General features: G+C 34.4%; 1 protein-coding gene across 1 annotated transcript in view; it reads left to right on the top strand.

Annotated features, from left to right (window-relative positions):
- The window catches only part of Gpc5 (glypican 5), a 1,267,099-nt gene that overhangs the window by 604,911 nt on the left and 646,411 nt on the right, over nucleotides 1-15,777 (top strand). Inside the window, exon 7 of the mRNA XM_005374117.1 lies at nucleotides 13,985-14,144. Within this exon, the coding sequence (XP_005374174.1) occupies nucleotides 13,985-14,144 (160 nt within the window). The remainder of the gene's footprint in view (nucleotides 1-13,984; nucleotides 14,145-15,777) is intronic.

The raw sequence follows: 15,777 nt of genomic DNA, 5'->3' as shown, positions 1-15,777 counted from the left end.
CCTCACCCTGGCTCCTAGCTAATATGGGCTCATTAGTATTCCTCCACCAGGTACCTCTGTCATCATATTTTTGCACTGAAGCCATCCGACCATGGACTGAACCTTGTGAAAAACTGAGTGAAAATAAACCTATTTTCCTTAGGTTGTGGGTGTTAGGTATTTTGTCCCAGTGACAGAAAAGCTGAACATTATACCTGGAAAAAAACATAAAAGAAAGACTACATGATTAAAAATAAAATGCTAAAAATATAATGAGTGTAAAGTACGTTGTGTAAATCAGATTAGACCAACAGAAATACTCTGTCAATTAGAAGCCAGATACAATACAAAATTAAAAATTTCAGACACAGAGAACTGGGACAAAAAATAAATAAAATTTTTGTATTGACAAACTTGTACGGTTGAACTAAGTATTGGCAGTATTTATTTTTCTGAGTGTCTTTTATGATGGTAGTGGAGGCTCAAGATTAAACCTGGTCCAGATATGTGTTGGGATAAAATAAGCAGTGGTATGAATGAGGTACTTTACCTGTGACATTTACTATGTCCTTGTGTTGTATTCAAAACAGAAACCCACAATAACTAAAGAATAAGATTCATAGATAGTTCTGCTTCCAATCCAACCTCATACCTATGCTTCCTCCAAATGTTTCTAAGTCTTTGAGGCTTTGTGGATTGAGATGATAAGTAGAAAATCTAAATTCTTCTGAAATTGGAATTTAATATCTAATAGAATTTCAAGGCTAATAAAAAAGACATCAAATTATCTTCATCAAAATCTCAGAATAGTTGATAAATGTTGGTGAACCAAAGGTGCCAGAGTCTTGCTGAATAATTCATTATTCTTTTATAGGTAATGCCCAGCATGAAACAAAAAATATAGCAACAGGTGGCATGCTAACAAAGTTACTACTCAATGCCACACACAGACAAGTAATAAGGACATATCCACACTAGACCCACAGTTCTGAATTGAGTAACAAAAATTAAATTAAGAATAACAATTGTTAATATGATAATATACAAAGGCACCCAAATTGTATGAATTAATGGAGATTTTAGCAAATAATCTGAATCTCTATAAAAATCATGTAGACACTGTAAAACTGAGAAGCACAGTAACTGGACTTCACTCATTGAATAGGTCTGTGTTAATATAAATACAAGAAACATAAATGAAAATAAACGGATCCAGAAGAGAATGCATAAAAATAATCTAAAGTGACCCATAGATATAAGCTCAACTGATAAGATTAGGTGAGGCAAAACAAAACATAAAATAAAAGGCGTAGATTGCTGCTAAAACATAGGGTACACCTACACTGGACACAAAGAGAGAAAGGTAAGACCGAATGGTGCAGAAGGAATACTTAAAAGATCAACTGGTCAAGTGTTTTGTAAAACCAATGAAGGATATCAATCAATTTAAAGAAACTTAACAAAACCTGAACACACTGAGGAGAGAATATGCCACTAGGACATTCTAAAGCTAGTGAAAATGTGAGTCATAAAATATTTTGAATAAATAATTATTCTGTGTACGTTTTTAATAGCAGATTAGAACTGTAAGAATACTTAAGTTCTATCAACAGAAGAAAAGTTATCCCGGATAGAAGAATGAAACTACAAAAAACAATGAGCTTCCCTGTAAAATTATTTGTTCAAATTATTTTTGTATCCTACTGTGGTTGTCACAATAAGAAACTTTAAAAATCAGAATAAGTTCTGTATTAGCTGTAAGAACCATATTCATAATTAGAACATTTCTCACACTTAAAACATAATTCTAAGCACAGGTAGATTATCTGGAAAATTCTTCCAAAAATTTAAGGAATAAATATGATTTACACATCATTTCCATGAAATAATCCAAAAGTCATTTACAAACTTCTTATAGCAATATTGTTTTGATATACACATCCTCAAAACAGCACAAAAGTGCACTACAGTAATTTGGTTTACTAATGCAGCTCAATAAAATATAGCAATTAAACAGAATGAATTGCTGTGTTCAGTTATAAGGACACAAGTCATGTTGGATTAGTCCTACCTGAATGGTCTCATTTTATCTTGTTTGCCCATAAAGACCATATTCCTAAATATGGTTACATTCTCAAGTATTAGGAATTAGGACTTCAACATATATTCTAAGGAAAATACAATTCAATTTATAGAAAACTTTGTCTTCAATTTAAAAATCCAAATATTACATCTAGGGGGATAAAAAGGTACAGAATTTAAATAAAAACCGTAGAGTCCTGCAATAAACCTTGAGGATATAATTCCTTTCACTAAACTAAGGGTTAGAATGGCTTAAAACATAAAAATTTTTAAAATTTTAGAGCTATAAGGTGCCTTTGGGAAATTTTGATCTCTTCATTTTTTCAAATGATACATTTAGTTGCAGCAGAATTAAATGCTTTGTTAAAAGTCACACATGTAGTTAGTGGGAGAATTTAAACTAAAAGCCTAGTCAAATACTAATCGATGCCCTCCTCAAAATAAGGATTCAGATTTTGTACATTGTTCTCAAGTGATGTCTAGAGTATTTCAAGCAAAAGATTCTCTTCATTTGGCATATCTTTGTCTACAATTTTATAGTCTAGTTAAAGAAAGGTGGATTGAGGGGGTTTCATGGCAAAGGTGAAAATCAGAATGACATTTGTGAAACGGTAATGCTTGTTGCCATCTGGCATACACGAGGGTGTTACACTAAATGGGATCAAAATGAGCTCCTTTTGGAAGTAAACCTTTAATAGCCTGGGAAACTTAAGGGGAAATCTTTCCTTTTTAAAAATAGCATTTGAGAATGAATTCTGAACAGCTGGCCAAAGCAGGAAATCTGCACTGGTTGCCAAAGTCACACTTTAAATGAATTTGCAATCCTTCGCAGTGCTTTCAGAAAGGCAATAGAAATTTTGATGAATTAAATATAAAAGTTTTTTTCTCAGCAGGGAGCCTTTACATAGCAATGTCTGATGAAAGGCTTTCTTTCTCTCTCCTTCCAGTCCTTCTCTCTTTCTATTTCCCTTTCAGTCTTTCAGTGAAATCAGTCTTATAGAGAAAAAAGGACAATGATGACAATACGTGCAGCCGAGTGACATAAATCTTGTAGCACTGTTAGAAATACAAGTAAAATATCTAAGTAGTGTGTAATTTTTGTTCCCATATTTTGTGTAGAAGATACATGATCTTTCTGCCAGTGGAGCTAAGTTAGCTGTTAGTGTTGCCAATTCTTTTCCTGATGACCGAGCCAGGTAAGACAAAATTTTGCACATGAGTTGAGGGAAGAAAATTGTTTCCTTTGCAATACATATAAAAGTTAACACTCTCTACATCATTAAGTAGGAAATTAAAACATTCTTGGTAATAAGGGTTCTGATTCCGTTCTGCAGAGTGTAGTTAATAGAAACCAGACTCACCAGATGATGCTGTCTAGAACCCACTTGCCATCAATTTATCCATGTTCTTGAATACATTTGCCTGTTTTCCTCAGGTGCAGGAGATGTTTTACCCTTGTTTGGGCTATGAAGTTATTGAGACCCTTAATGTTGGGAAGGTGGTCTAGGATGAATAGCCAAAGTGCTTGGCATTTCTCAGAACTAAATTACTAGTCCCTCTACTTGCCATGATACCTATAAAAGGCACAGGGCATTTCCTAAGGCACTGCAAGCCCCAAGTAACTGCGCACTTGGAGAAAATATATGTTTAAAGGCATACGGTAAAAACGAAAAATATTATGTTAGTTTGCATTACCTTAGCGGATATTTAAGTATTCCCCATGTGTGTGAAAATATAGTTAAGAAGACACAGCGTTTTGGTATGCTAAATAAAAAATGACTCCTTGATGATAAAGAACACTATGAATGAGATGAACTTAATCTGTGCCTAAGAAGTGCAAAGTAATGAAATCATTTAATATCTCATTATTCTTTCTTGGAAGAATTTCTATCATAGACTAGCCTGCTCTGCTACAAGTTCTTATTTGTAACAGTTTCTATCCAAGTATATTTGTGGGGAAATATATGCATATCTGGTTTGTATTATTTGTGTGTGTTATTTATGTGTAAGCAAATATGCTGTGATGAATATTTTGTAATGATTTAGAAAATTAGTAAAGTAGCTGGAAGCAAAATAGTAGCATAAAGAAAATAAATACCACCTTTTTAATTTTAGGAAATACAATGGTTGTATATCATATTCTACCTAATAACATGTCTAAGAAACCTGCATTACACATCTACTTATATCATTAAACATGCTACAAATAATTATTCTGCTTATATCTTCCATTTTCCTTCTCGCCTTCTTCCATTCTACTGCTACAGAGTCATGACAAATTGCTTACTCACAAAATGTCTCTTTCTTTGTTCACTTTTGTCATTGATCTTTTGTAATTTTCTAGCCAACTTGGCATTTATGTTTTAACATAGACTTCAATATTAACTCTGGATTTCCCATGTAAGGAAATTTTTTTGCTTTTCCACCAATTTGTTTCATATTTTTGGAGTGGGTCCGTATAGATAGTTCACAAGAAGCATTTCAGATTTCAAAAAATTTGGCCTGTACAATCCTTGTTTGGTCCCACAATTTTTCTCAGTTCTATCCGAAGTGTGTTTCTCCTCTGTTTCTGTTTTATTTCTGCATTTACTCATTACCTCTTAGTTTAACCACTCCAAGGATGACTTTAGAAGAGGACACAAATTCAGACTAAATTTGCCCAGTCCGTTTTTGCATGATGGCTCTGAAGAGGGAACTGGTCACATTTAGAGTGGGAAAGGAAGATTAAAAAAAAAAGGAAAGGAAAGGAAGATCAGGCAGAGGGTAGGGACACATACAGAATTTTCTTACAGGAAAATATTAAATAGCTGAAGTTCAGCAGGAGAGCCCAGAAAGTAAATTTAGTAAACCTTTTCGAAGTTCAGAATTCTATTTACAAGATCACAAGCCTTTTAAAAATTGCTGAACTGCATTGCCTGAGCCAAATGCCAACAGAGCAATGACCTTTCAAATTACTAGCACAACGGAAGATGAGATTAGAAAGCTCCAACTTAAAGCAAACACTAACAAAAAAATCCTACAGGAATGACTCCTGCATCTGGCCAGCTTAACATAACATGACATACAGTAAAACGTGTTGGGCCTTTTCTGTGATATTTGGCTTTAAGGGTAAAAATATTTTCAAAATTGCAGGAGCAACTGTGGGAAATTTGGTAAAAGAAAGATTTATAAAAGGTGATTTTATTACTGCTAATAAGGGAAGTGAAAATGAAGTGGTGTTGTGTGGGGTATTGCTAGAACAGAATTGCAAGATGGGAAAACGCAAGTTATGTTGCAAAAAAAAAAAATAATGAGAGCATGTTATGTGAAGAGCTTTGTGTGCTTCTTTTGAAATATGCTAGAGAAAAACTTAAAGATAGATTGTGAGAAAGTTTGAATCAGATTTCTAATTTTAAAATGTTATAAGCTTCTGGGTTTTTTCCTTGTTTCATATACATTTCTTTATGGGCTTCACTTCAACAGGAAAATGCAAATGTCAATCCCTTTATTACAAAATTCAGTTCATATAAATGTACATGTTTCTTGTGTATATGCCTAAAGAGGGTATTTTGAAAGTCTCTGCTTAAAATATATTCTTTAAAAATCTTTTATCAATGATAACAGAAAAGTGCAGCTTAGTACACCTTCGTTTTTCTGGGTTGCAATCTTTCTATAGACATTTTAATTTTGGCCTACATAGTCTCATCATTGATATCTAATTATCAAATTGCAGATGTTGCCACATCTCCATTTGAATAGTTGACTAGGATGATATATACGATGACTAATGCTTTCTAAAAGCATACAGTACTTCTGTGTGAATGGCTGCAAGAGGAAGGGGAAATATTTTGGAGATGGATCATTATCAGATTTCTGCATGTGATGAATATTTCTCCTTCACAGGAAGTGCATTGTGTATGTACGCTATCTATAGCCAGATTTCATGGCAAGTGTTTGAAAGGCCACAGAAACTATGGGATATTGCCAGACAGTTAGTAAAACCAAATGGAGTCTATTGAGAGATTAATTCAGCAGCTGAAAAAACTACGTTTGCTTTAGAGTCATCAGATATTCTATCTACCAAACTCATCCTCCAAGACAGCGTCCCTAATGAGCTTCCTACACCAATTAAACATAAGCAGGAAGCCTCAGTCATCAAAACTGACTATTTTCAGCTAATCAGCTGCCTTCACAAAATGCATGGCATTGAGTAAAGGAGAATATTCTGAGAGGTTGTTGCATTTTTTTTCACTCTGTCCTCTATTGTTTTCTCAGTTTTATGGATGCAGTGCCCTGCTGGTAAACATACATGAGTATGGTGCTTTATAGTGTATAAAGTGCTTTCCCCTGCATTATTATTCAATAGACTACAATGAGTTTAAATAGGCTTAAGTGATTTGCCTAGGGCACACAATTAATGTGTGGCTGATGCTCAAAATCATGTCCTTTTCTCTCTTCTAATTGTTCTATAAATATGTATGTATTGATTGACTTTCTACCCTCCAGGACAGAGAATAGGTTAAAATTTTAAAATGCCATCAATTTTTATTTGGATAAACTAAGATAATAGAGTTGGGGGACTATGGGCTGTAGATAGGGATTTTTATTCCAATATAGGTTCCTTCCTTCAAAGACAGGATAGGCAGAATCTGGAAGATTCCTAATTCCAGAAGCCTGTGTCCAGAAGTTAGCAAAAGAACAAGTGAGAAGGCAGTATTGGGGCTGGGGATTTAGCTCAGCGGCAAAGCGCCTGCCTGGCAAGCACAACGTCGTGAGTTCGGTTCCTGGTACCGGGGGGATAAAAAAAAAAAAAAAAGGCAGTATCAGTTTCTACCAGTTATAATGATAATAGTGACAAAATAGACTACCCATCACTGAGCACTTAGAATATGCTAGCACTTTACATTATGTAACCTAAACAGTACTCAGAAAACCAAAATAGATAGTCCTATCTCATTTTATGGGTTCAGAGAATATAAGCCCAGAGAAATAATGTCAAATTTATTTGGATCTTTATAACATATATTTAATGATTGTGTGGAATATCTATTTGTGTATGCAGTAAATATGAAGATTTATTACAGTTTGCGACATGAGTGTGTGTAGTCATAATATGACTAATTTCATGCGTCATTTACGAAACTTATTTTATTACACATTTATTTGGGCGGTTCTTTTTTGATGGAAAATAGGGGTTTTTTTTTTCCCCAAAGATGGTTTAAGGGTAGGATATGAACTAGTGCTTTCTCATGAAGGTGAAGACAACATAGCAGTGTGTGGGTGTAGCAGTGAGATTTTTATGTGTTGAGTAAAATACCTGACATGCATACCTTAAAGGAGAAAATATTATCTTGGCTTATAGTTTTAGAGGTTCCAACCCATGGTCAGCTGACTCCATGTTTTTAGTCCCATGCTGGAGCAGGGGTATACTGAAGGGCATGGCCAGACGTGCTGCTCACCCCATACCAGCCAGGAAGAAGACACCGAGAGAGGAAAGCGTCAGAAAACACAGACCCTGTAAAGGAAAGCCTTCAGGGACCTACTTCCTCCAACCCATCTGACTGCTCTAACAACCCATCTGACCGCCTAACAGCACATTCAGCTGAGTATAGTTAATGCCTGATAGTATAATTACATTCCCCAAGCCCCACCTTTGAACACAGGAGCCTACTGGGAGACATGTTAGAGCTAAACCATACCAGCTGGTATGTGCATACTATTTTTGAGATAGGAAGAAGAGAGGAATGGAAGGATTCCATTCTGCAGGAGAACAGGGGAGGATTTCACTCCCTGTGGCCCAAATCATGAAGTGAAGGTCCCCCTCTAACTTGAGAAAAAACGGACTTTTTGTACAGGTCAATATTTGAAAATATTTCTATATTCCATTTCATAAGGAAATATTTTGGCAGGCGTGGTGCCACATCCCTGTAGTACCAGCACCTAGGACATCGAGGTAGGAGGATCACTGCAAATTTGAGGCCAGCCAGGGCTGCATAATGAATTCAATTCCAGCCTAAACTATATAGTAAAACCCTGTCTCAAAACACCCTAAAATAAAGAAATATTTTGTTAATTATTTTTGAACAAGTTTAGTCTCCAGGTGATATGGAATGACTGTTTAAAATTATTTATTATTAAAGATTACAAAGAAACACAATTCATCATGATCAGAAAATGAAGATTTTGGACCATTTTTACTCTTTACCAATTTCCAGATTATTTCATTTACTTTAACTTTGTCTTACTGAATATTCATAATGCTATCATTTTACTAAAGTATGTGATAAGTATTTTTAAAAGCAAGGATGTTTCTTCCCTTTTCACACATATATTTAGCCTTCAAATACCTGTTATGTTGAAGGTACTTGTTTTAGTCAGATTTCCTTCCACATGATAAAATACCTGAGATAAACAACTTGAAGGAGGACAGGTTTATTTCGGCTCATGGTTTTAGTGATTTAAGTCCATGGTCAGCTGGTTCCATTACTCCAGGTTTGGGTTGTGACAGAACATCTTGGTGGAAGGCACAGTGGAAGAAATATCCTCACCTTGTTGCATCCAGGAAGCAGAGAAAGAGAGCTAGAGAGGACAGGACCAAGGACAAGGCAAAGTCCCCAGTCACACCTGTATGACCCAGTGCCCTCAACTACAGCTTACCTCCTAAGTTACACTATCTCTCAATAATGTCATCAAATTATACCATCTTCAATGTATTAAACTACTGATGAAGTAAGAGCCCCCATATTCCAATTACTTTTGAATGCCCCGACTCTGAATACATGACTTTGGGGGAACATTTTATATCTAAACCTTCACAGCACTCAATGCCACTGAATGGATGAGAGAATCTACCAATCTGGTGGTCAATAAATGTGAATCCAAAGTTATTTTAAAGCATCTTGCTTTCTGATCGTTTCAGTAAAATTGAAAGGACTTCACTAAATTATATATAGAGGGCATTTAAGACAGGATGAGCTCAATAAATTATTTTCAAACCTCAAATAAATGAATTAACATACGTATATTTAGCATCTACCTTGTGATAAGCATTCTAGTCAGGATTGAAAATGGTATAAGACTAATTAAATCCTGTTCTCAACTCTGAGAAACTTACTTTAATCCAAAAGATGTGAATTTGTTTAAGAAAGTTGATTAAGTGCCAATCAATGGTATAGAATTAAAATGATCTTAAAATATGTTTGGGGTAGAAAAAGAAATATTTGAGTTTGAACTTAAAACTAGATATTACAGGGTAAGTTAAAAAAAGAGGATGTGTTATTTTCAGTGAGAGGAAAAACAATAACTGAAATTTATGCCACTACAAAATAAACACAAATGAAATTATAGATGCGTAAAATCATATAGTCTGTAAGAATTCTACTCTCTAGCAGAATTTTGGTGCTGAGGAACTGTATGCAGATATAACTTTTATTTATTCATTTTTGTGGGTTTTTTTTTTTTTTTTTTTTGTTTCTGGTAAAAAAACTCGGTACATAGGAATTGCAAGGCAGGAACTTGTGCCACTGAACTATATCCCCGGCCAAATGTAAATTTTAAAAACTCAAAGCAGTATGCTAAATAAGAAATCGACTGCCAGGCCACCATCAAATTTTTCTCTCAGCCTCATTTCTAAAAGTCTATTAGTATGTATGGAATGAGGGAAGACAGGCAGTTTGCTTATGAATATTTGGAAAATGTGAGGTGACTCCTAACATGACAAGATTGTTTGCTGTTAGATTTCCTATGAAACTTTAAAGAAACCAAGAAGAGGCCATAGTGTGCATCCCCATTTACCATGTTGTACCACTCCTCCTGAGACTCCTCTGTTTGGGAACTTCTCCCTGCAGATACATGTTGGGAACCAGTAGTTTTTGACTGTAAAGCATTTCAAGGAGTGTTATAGCTGATAAATAATGTGATGAAAGTACTGATTTGGGGGAATAATAAGGTGATAATGCTTAGGAGAGAATAATGACCTTTGCAGTAGGGGATTTGCAAAGATAGGTTATAATGACTTAGGAATACTTGAGACAAAGAACTTCATTGTAGGACAGAAAATGAGAGAGTGTATCCTCACCTCCAGTTGCCACTTACAGATGAACTAAGGAGTACAAAAACAGCTGCAGATAAAGAACAGTGTGTAATTTGTGCACAGGTGCGAGGATAGGTAGATGCATTCTAACAGATTGACTTTCTGAGAGAGGCTGAGATGAAGAGGACTTATACTCTTCACTGAAACACGTTTATTATTTTTTGTGAAGTGGGGGAGAAAGATGATCAGACTAAGGAGAGGTCAAGAATAGTTTAGTACAAAAAACAGAGAGACGAGGAATAATCATCTTATTATGAAAAGCCCATTGAAATGGGTGATTAGAAATCTACCGGGAATTTTTGCAAAACTGTATTTATTTCAATTATGAGAAGGAGAATGAAAATATAAATATTAATTGTATTTCTTGACCTATAATAATTTTGAAATTAGCAAATAAAATATATAAAAAAGACTTTCCTTGCTAAGGACAGGGAGATATTGACTCTACCAAAGAGAGGGGATTGTTGGAGACCTTGACTCATGGGTCAGTTGGGATGCTACACATTCAGTGTCCACCAAAAGAAATACATGCACTTCAGCAGTTCACTGTACTAATAAATTTCCTAACACTAATGGCCACCCCTGAGCGCCTCTTGTAATTGTAGAGACCAAAGATTATTTGCATTAACTCATGCTGTCTCAATAAATTTACTATTACATATTTATATAAGTTTTTCTTTTCCTGATATACACATTTTTTGGCAGACTGTATTTAGATGAGTTGATCATTGGAAACGATGATTATGTCTTGCTCAGAGACAAGGAAAACAGTGAAAGTCTTTTAAAGAGCCAGAGAAAATGAAAACTGAGGCAGAGATGAAATATCAGAGTTTGTTTCCAGAGGTACTATCTTATGGATAGGGGTGTTATCTTATGAATGTTTTGACCTCTTGTTCCAAAGAATGTGCTATAAAATCAAAAGATATCAAAACAAATTTCCAAGACATAAGTGTACACCAACTGGGAGTTAGAGTCTATTATTTTTCTCTTGCTGCATAGCAAATGATCACACATTTATCAGCTCGAGACAGCATCCATCTATTACCCTGGAGTTTCATAGATCAGATATCTGGGTGGGCTCATTGTTCACAGTTTCACAAGGCTGAAATGCAGTTGTCAGCCACACTTGACACAAGTTAGAGCTCTGAGGGAGCATTTGCTTCTAGGAGGTCCTGAGTTCTTCTCTGGGTGGAAGGAAGATCATCCTCTTCTTGGAGCCTAGTGGTCACGTATAGCCCAACTCTTTGCCACAAGACAAACCAGCTTACACCTTCAAGGTGGGCAGATTGATCCCCTGCACCCAACAAAGACCTTTTGCTTTGAATGCCCTGACTCTACCGGTAGAGAATTTTTTTTTTTTTTTTTAAGGAATAGGTGTGATTTTTTTAATCCACCTAAGCAGTCTGACTTACAGTAAACACCAAATCACCTAGGAATGACATGAGTTACATTTACAAAATACCTTTTCTAGGTAAGGCAGTAGTCATAAAGGTAATATCATATTCACAGCCCTAGGGATTAGAGTGGGAAGTCTTAAGGTCCATTTTTCAAATCTGCTCAGCACAGATAATTTTATTATATTACAGTACAGTTTCATAGTTCTGTTTCTTAACAACTTGAGTTCATGTACCTTAGATAGGTCCTAGAATGTCTCAAAGTGATAGAAAAATGTAGAAAATGGGAGTTTTTCTAAATATTCTCTATTCTTTTTACTAGTCACTAAAAGTGAGTATGTTCAATCCCTTTAAACCAAGATGAATTTCTTAAAACAGGAAGTTTCATTTTACATGGAGTACCTTTCCATTTGTATGTTTGAGTTCAAATTCTTTGGATTGGATCTTCATGATTTACACATTGTTGATGTTGTCCTTGGGATTCCATCTGTGTCCTGGCCAATATCCCAGTAAAATACTTGAAGAATTCTTAGAGAAATAAAGGGAAAAAAAAGTTGCTATGGGAAAATATTGGAAAAGGATGTTAGGGTCAAAAAGGGAACAACACATCACCAGAGTTTACAATTGCTGTACTTGTCAGAATATATTTTGAATATTTTCAATGTAAGTCATGTAAATGGACTATTTATGAAATACTTCTTTCAGCTAATGTGTTCTGAGTGTTTAAAATATTGTAATGGAATATTTAATAAAGTGGAAATTAATAATCAAATGTATTAAATTTTAATTCCCTGGCACATTTTGTAAAGCACATATGTTTTTCTCAGAATTTGAGCAATGAAATGCAAAAATTATTGTTCTTCCTTTAGATGTGAAGGAATCCAGTTATTCAATAACTTAATTAATACCTCTGTCTCACAGTTAGTATGTGTCAGAATTAGGATTCAGATCTGTGTTGAACTTTGGAATGCAAACTATTTTTGATTTTACTAAATACTTGTTAAATGGCATATTTCAAAGTAACAAATAAAAAAGTACAAAATAAATCCATTTGCTTTTACTCTCCTGTTCTCAGATTAGAATTTTTATATGGCTGGTACATACTGGTGTTTCCTCATCACCACAGACCTGTTCTTACTTTGTAGAAGTACCATGCATATCACTATGTGAAACACAGTGAAGACACATTGTGTAACATACATTTATTAAATTCATATAACCTTGAAAGAACACTTCATCTAAATTTAACACCTATTAGCATGTATGAGAAGTGCTGGTAAAAAAAATAAAAATTGAAAACTTTTTGTCAAATTGCTTTACTATTTGGATTTGTTAAAACAAAATTTAAAAAAATTATAATATTTCAGAGTTTGTGACCTAATTTTTTTTAATTTTGAAATTTATGAATTTCCAAGTTCAGTTGCTTGATCCAAGTACTATTAAAATGACAAATGAGTTTGTCTTAGATGTACTGAGGTTATTTCACTCTGTGCTTTTCAATATGAAATGCTACCTTTGGGTTGTATATTTAATTACCATCTGCAAACTGAAACTATTTTTTGAAAAGTTGCAAAAGTGTCAAACCTAAATCTTTCATAAAGCACCATGAGAATTTAAATATCCATTAAATAAGCAACAGGCTAGATTTCATTCATAATATAGCAATAACCTGCAGTCATTATGCTTGGTCATGCATTCACCAAAACTGCCTTAGAGGAGTACCTGTCACAATTTGGGTTATTTTATTCAGACTTAGCTTTCAGTAAAATATTCTATTATTCATAACATCACCTTTTTGGAAAGCAGTTCACATATTTCAAATATTATTAAAATATTACCAGCATCCCTATGATGTGTGGGACGAGTAGCTCTTCTATTTTACTCATAAATGTAAATGAAATGATAAGAACCATGACTGAGGAATTAGTTAAATTTCTAGTATAATTTGCAAAAATGCAAGGAGGGCCTATATAATTTGTTCCAATATTCAGTTATGTGCCAGGTGTATTGGACTGTATATTTGACCTGAGATAGTTTAAATGAAGCTATAAAAGTATATGTCCAAAATTCTAGATTCTTTTGATAGAATTTTTTTCTGGAAAGATATTTTTGAGAAATTCTGGACTATTGGTTTTCAAAAGAAATGCTTCAACATTGCTTATTATGAATCAAGATTTCCAAACTATCATAAGAAAGAAGGCCTGATTTTATTTGCTTTTCAAAGCCTTATGATGGGATTAATAGAAAGACTGTAACTCTTTATGACTACAAAATGTTCCCCATTATTTATTATTTCAGTTGTTTTTCATATCGTGAAGTTTTGATTGGGTTAGGTGTATGCATTAAGGGAGTGGATCCATGAAAGAGGATAATTGTAATTTCTGACGTAAGTTTTTGAGTAGAGTTCTTAGAAGATCTGAATCAGCCGTCAACAATATTTCTTGGTGTCCACATTTAGTTGTTACAAGGGAGGTCGCCCAAGCCTGACAAGTGGGAGCTTCCTGCGTTGGGCAGTGGAGGCGGAGTGGCGGAGCAGGTCAGCGGGGACTGCGACGATGAAGACGGGTGTGAGGGATCTGGCAGTGGAGAAGTCAAGAGGACGGTGAAAATCTCACGCTGTAAGTGGATGATTTTAATACCATTCAAAAGAATTTGTTTTGAAATATACTTCGGCATAATTATGACGATAAGTGGAAAGTGCTGGTATTTTCGTCACTTGCAAATGGCAATGAATTCAGAAGCAGAGAAGAGAAATTGGAAAGGAAATTGAGCCGGTTTTTAGTTATTTAGGACATGCATTCTTGGGGGTTTTGTTTATTTTAAACTAATGGCAGTTTCTAAAAGTGACGCTTTCTCATGAAAAATCAATGATGTGTCACCAGTTCAGAGAATTATAAAAGTTTAACACAGGGCTAATTCTTAAGAAATAATGTCTATTAGATATATATTGATAAATAATGTAAAACAGGGTGAATAAGTACTACTAGCTAATCAAATAGAGCAACTTTTATAGTATGGTGTCATTATGTAAAACCTTACTGGTTGTTCATTAAAGTACAAAAGTTTGATAAATATATGGTTAGTTATTGTGAAAACTGCTTGGATTTAATTCATGAATTTGCACTTTCCAAAAATTTCATCAAACATTCACTTTGTTTTAATTGTACGGATTTGAAAACATTTCAAGCATTACTGGTATTTTGGTCACTTACAAATAACAAAAAAGAGAAGGAAAAGAACGAATGGATTTCCTTTCTGGTGACAAGATGAAAACTATATAGGCTCTATGTCTTCCATGCTTATGAGTATGCATTTACAAAGTGATCAAGTGAGAAAGGAATGTCAGAGTTAATACACTGACAGCGCCTGGTATTCAGTTGTTCATTTAGCTCTGATCCAATCAAAGGGTGAAGCCAAAGTATCAAGGACATACACAACTCTACTTCGTTTGGCCTGGTACCCTCTAAGTCACACAGGGGTACTTTATACCTGTGGGATAGGCCTTTTGGAAAAATAAAAATTCATTTACTTTTTAGTTCTCTTGCAGTGAGTTAACAGTAGAAAGACTTCAAGCATAAATTTCCCATTCCTTCAAAGATGTAAGACCTAGTTTAATAAGCTGAATATATTGATGAAAGAGATAGAAGCCCATAGAGGTACCATGGTACATATCTGTAATCCCAGTTATTAGGAAGACTGAGGCAGGAAGATTGCAAATCTGAGGCCAGCCTGAGCAACTTAGTGAGATTCTGTCTCAAAATAATTGTTAAGAACAGTTTGGGGACACAGCTCAGAGACAGAGGTCTCAGGCTTCAATCTCTACTATTACTACAAAAATACATAAATAAATATTTAAATAAAATGAATAGAAGACAACATAGAAATATATTTTCCTGTTAGATATAGTAATATATTTTAACATAGATAGTAAATAGATAAGAGTTAGTATACTGGAGAAACATTTGGAAAAAGGGTTACTAAGTTGTTTCTTCAAATTAAATACCTTTTACTCTTACAGATGAGGATAAGGATAGGTACTCTTGTAATTGACATTAATATAGTTACCAGATTGTTCTTGCCTTGTTTCCTTGGGATGTTTAGGGGAAAACAACGGTAGAAGAAAATGAAAATAAAAGGTTTTCACTAGAACAAAATTACTCTTACTCTTACTGGGTTAGGTGTTTTCTACTGTATTAAAGAATGAAGACACTATCTATTATTATAATATTGAATTCAATAATCTCTCATTCT

Source organism: Chinchilla lanigera, unplaced genomic scaffold, assembly GCF_000276665.1.
Source record: "Chinchilla lanigera isolate Chin_1 unplaced genomic scaffold, ChiLan1.0 scaffold00003, whole genome shotgun sequence".
Taxonomy (NCBI): domain Eukaryota; kingdom Metazoa; phylum Chordata; class Mammalia; order Rodentia; family Chinchillidae; genus Chinchilla; species Chinchilla lanigera.
This window is presented reverse-complemented; position numbering and strand designations above follow the sequence as displayed.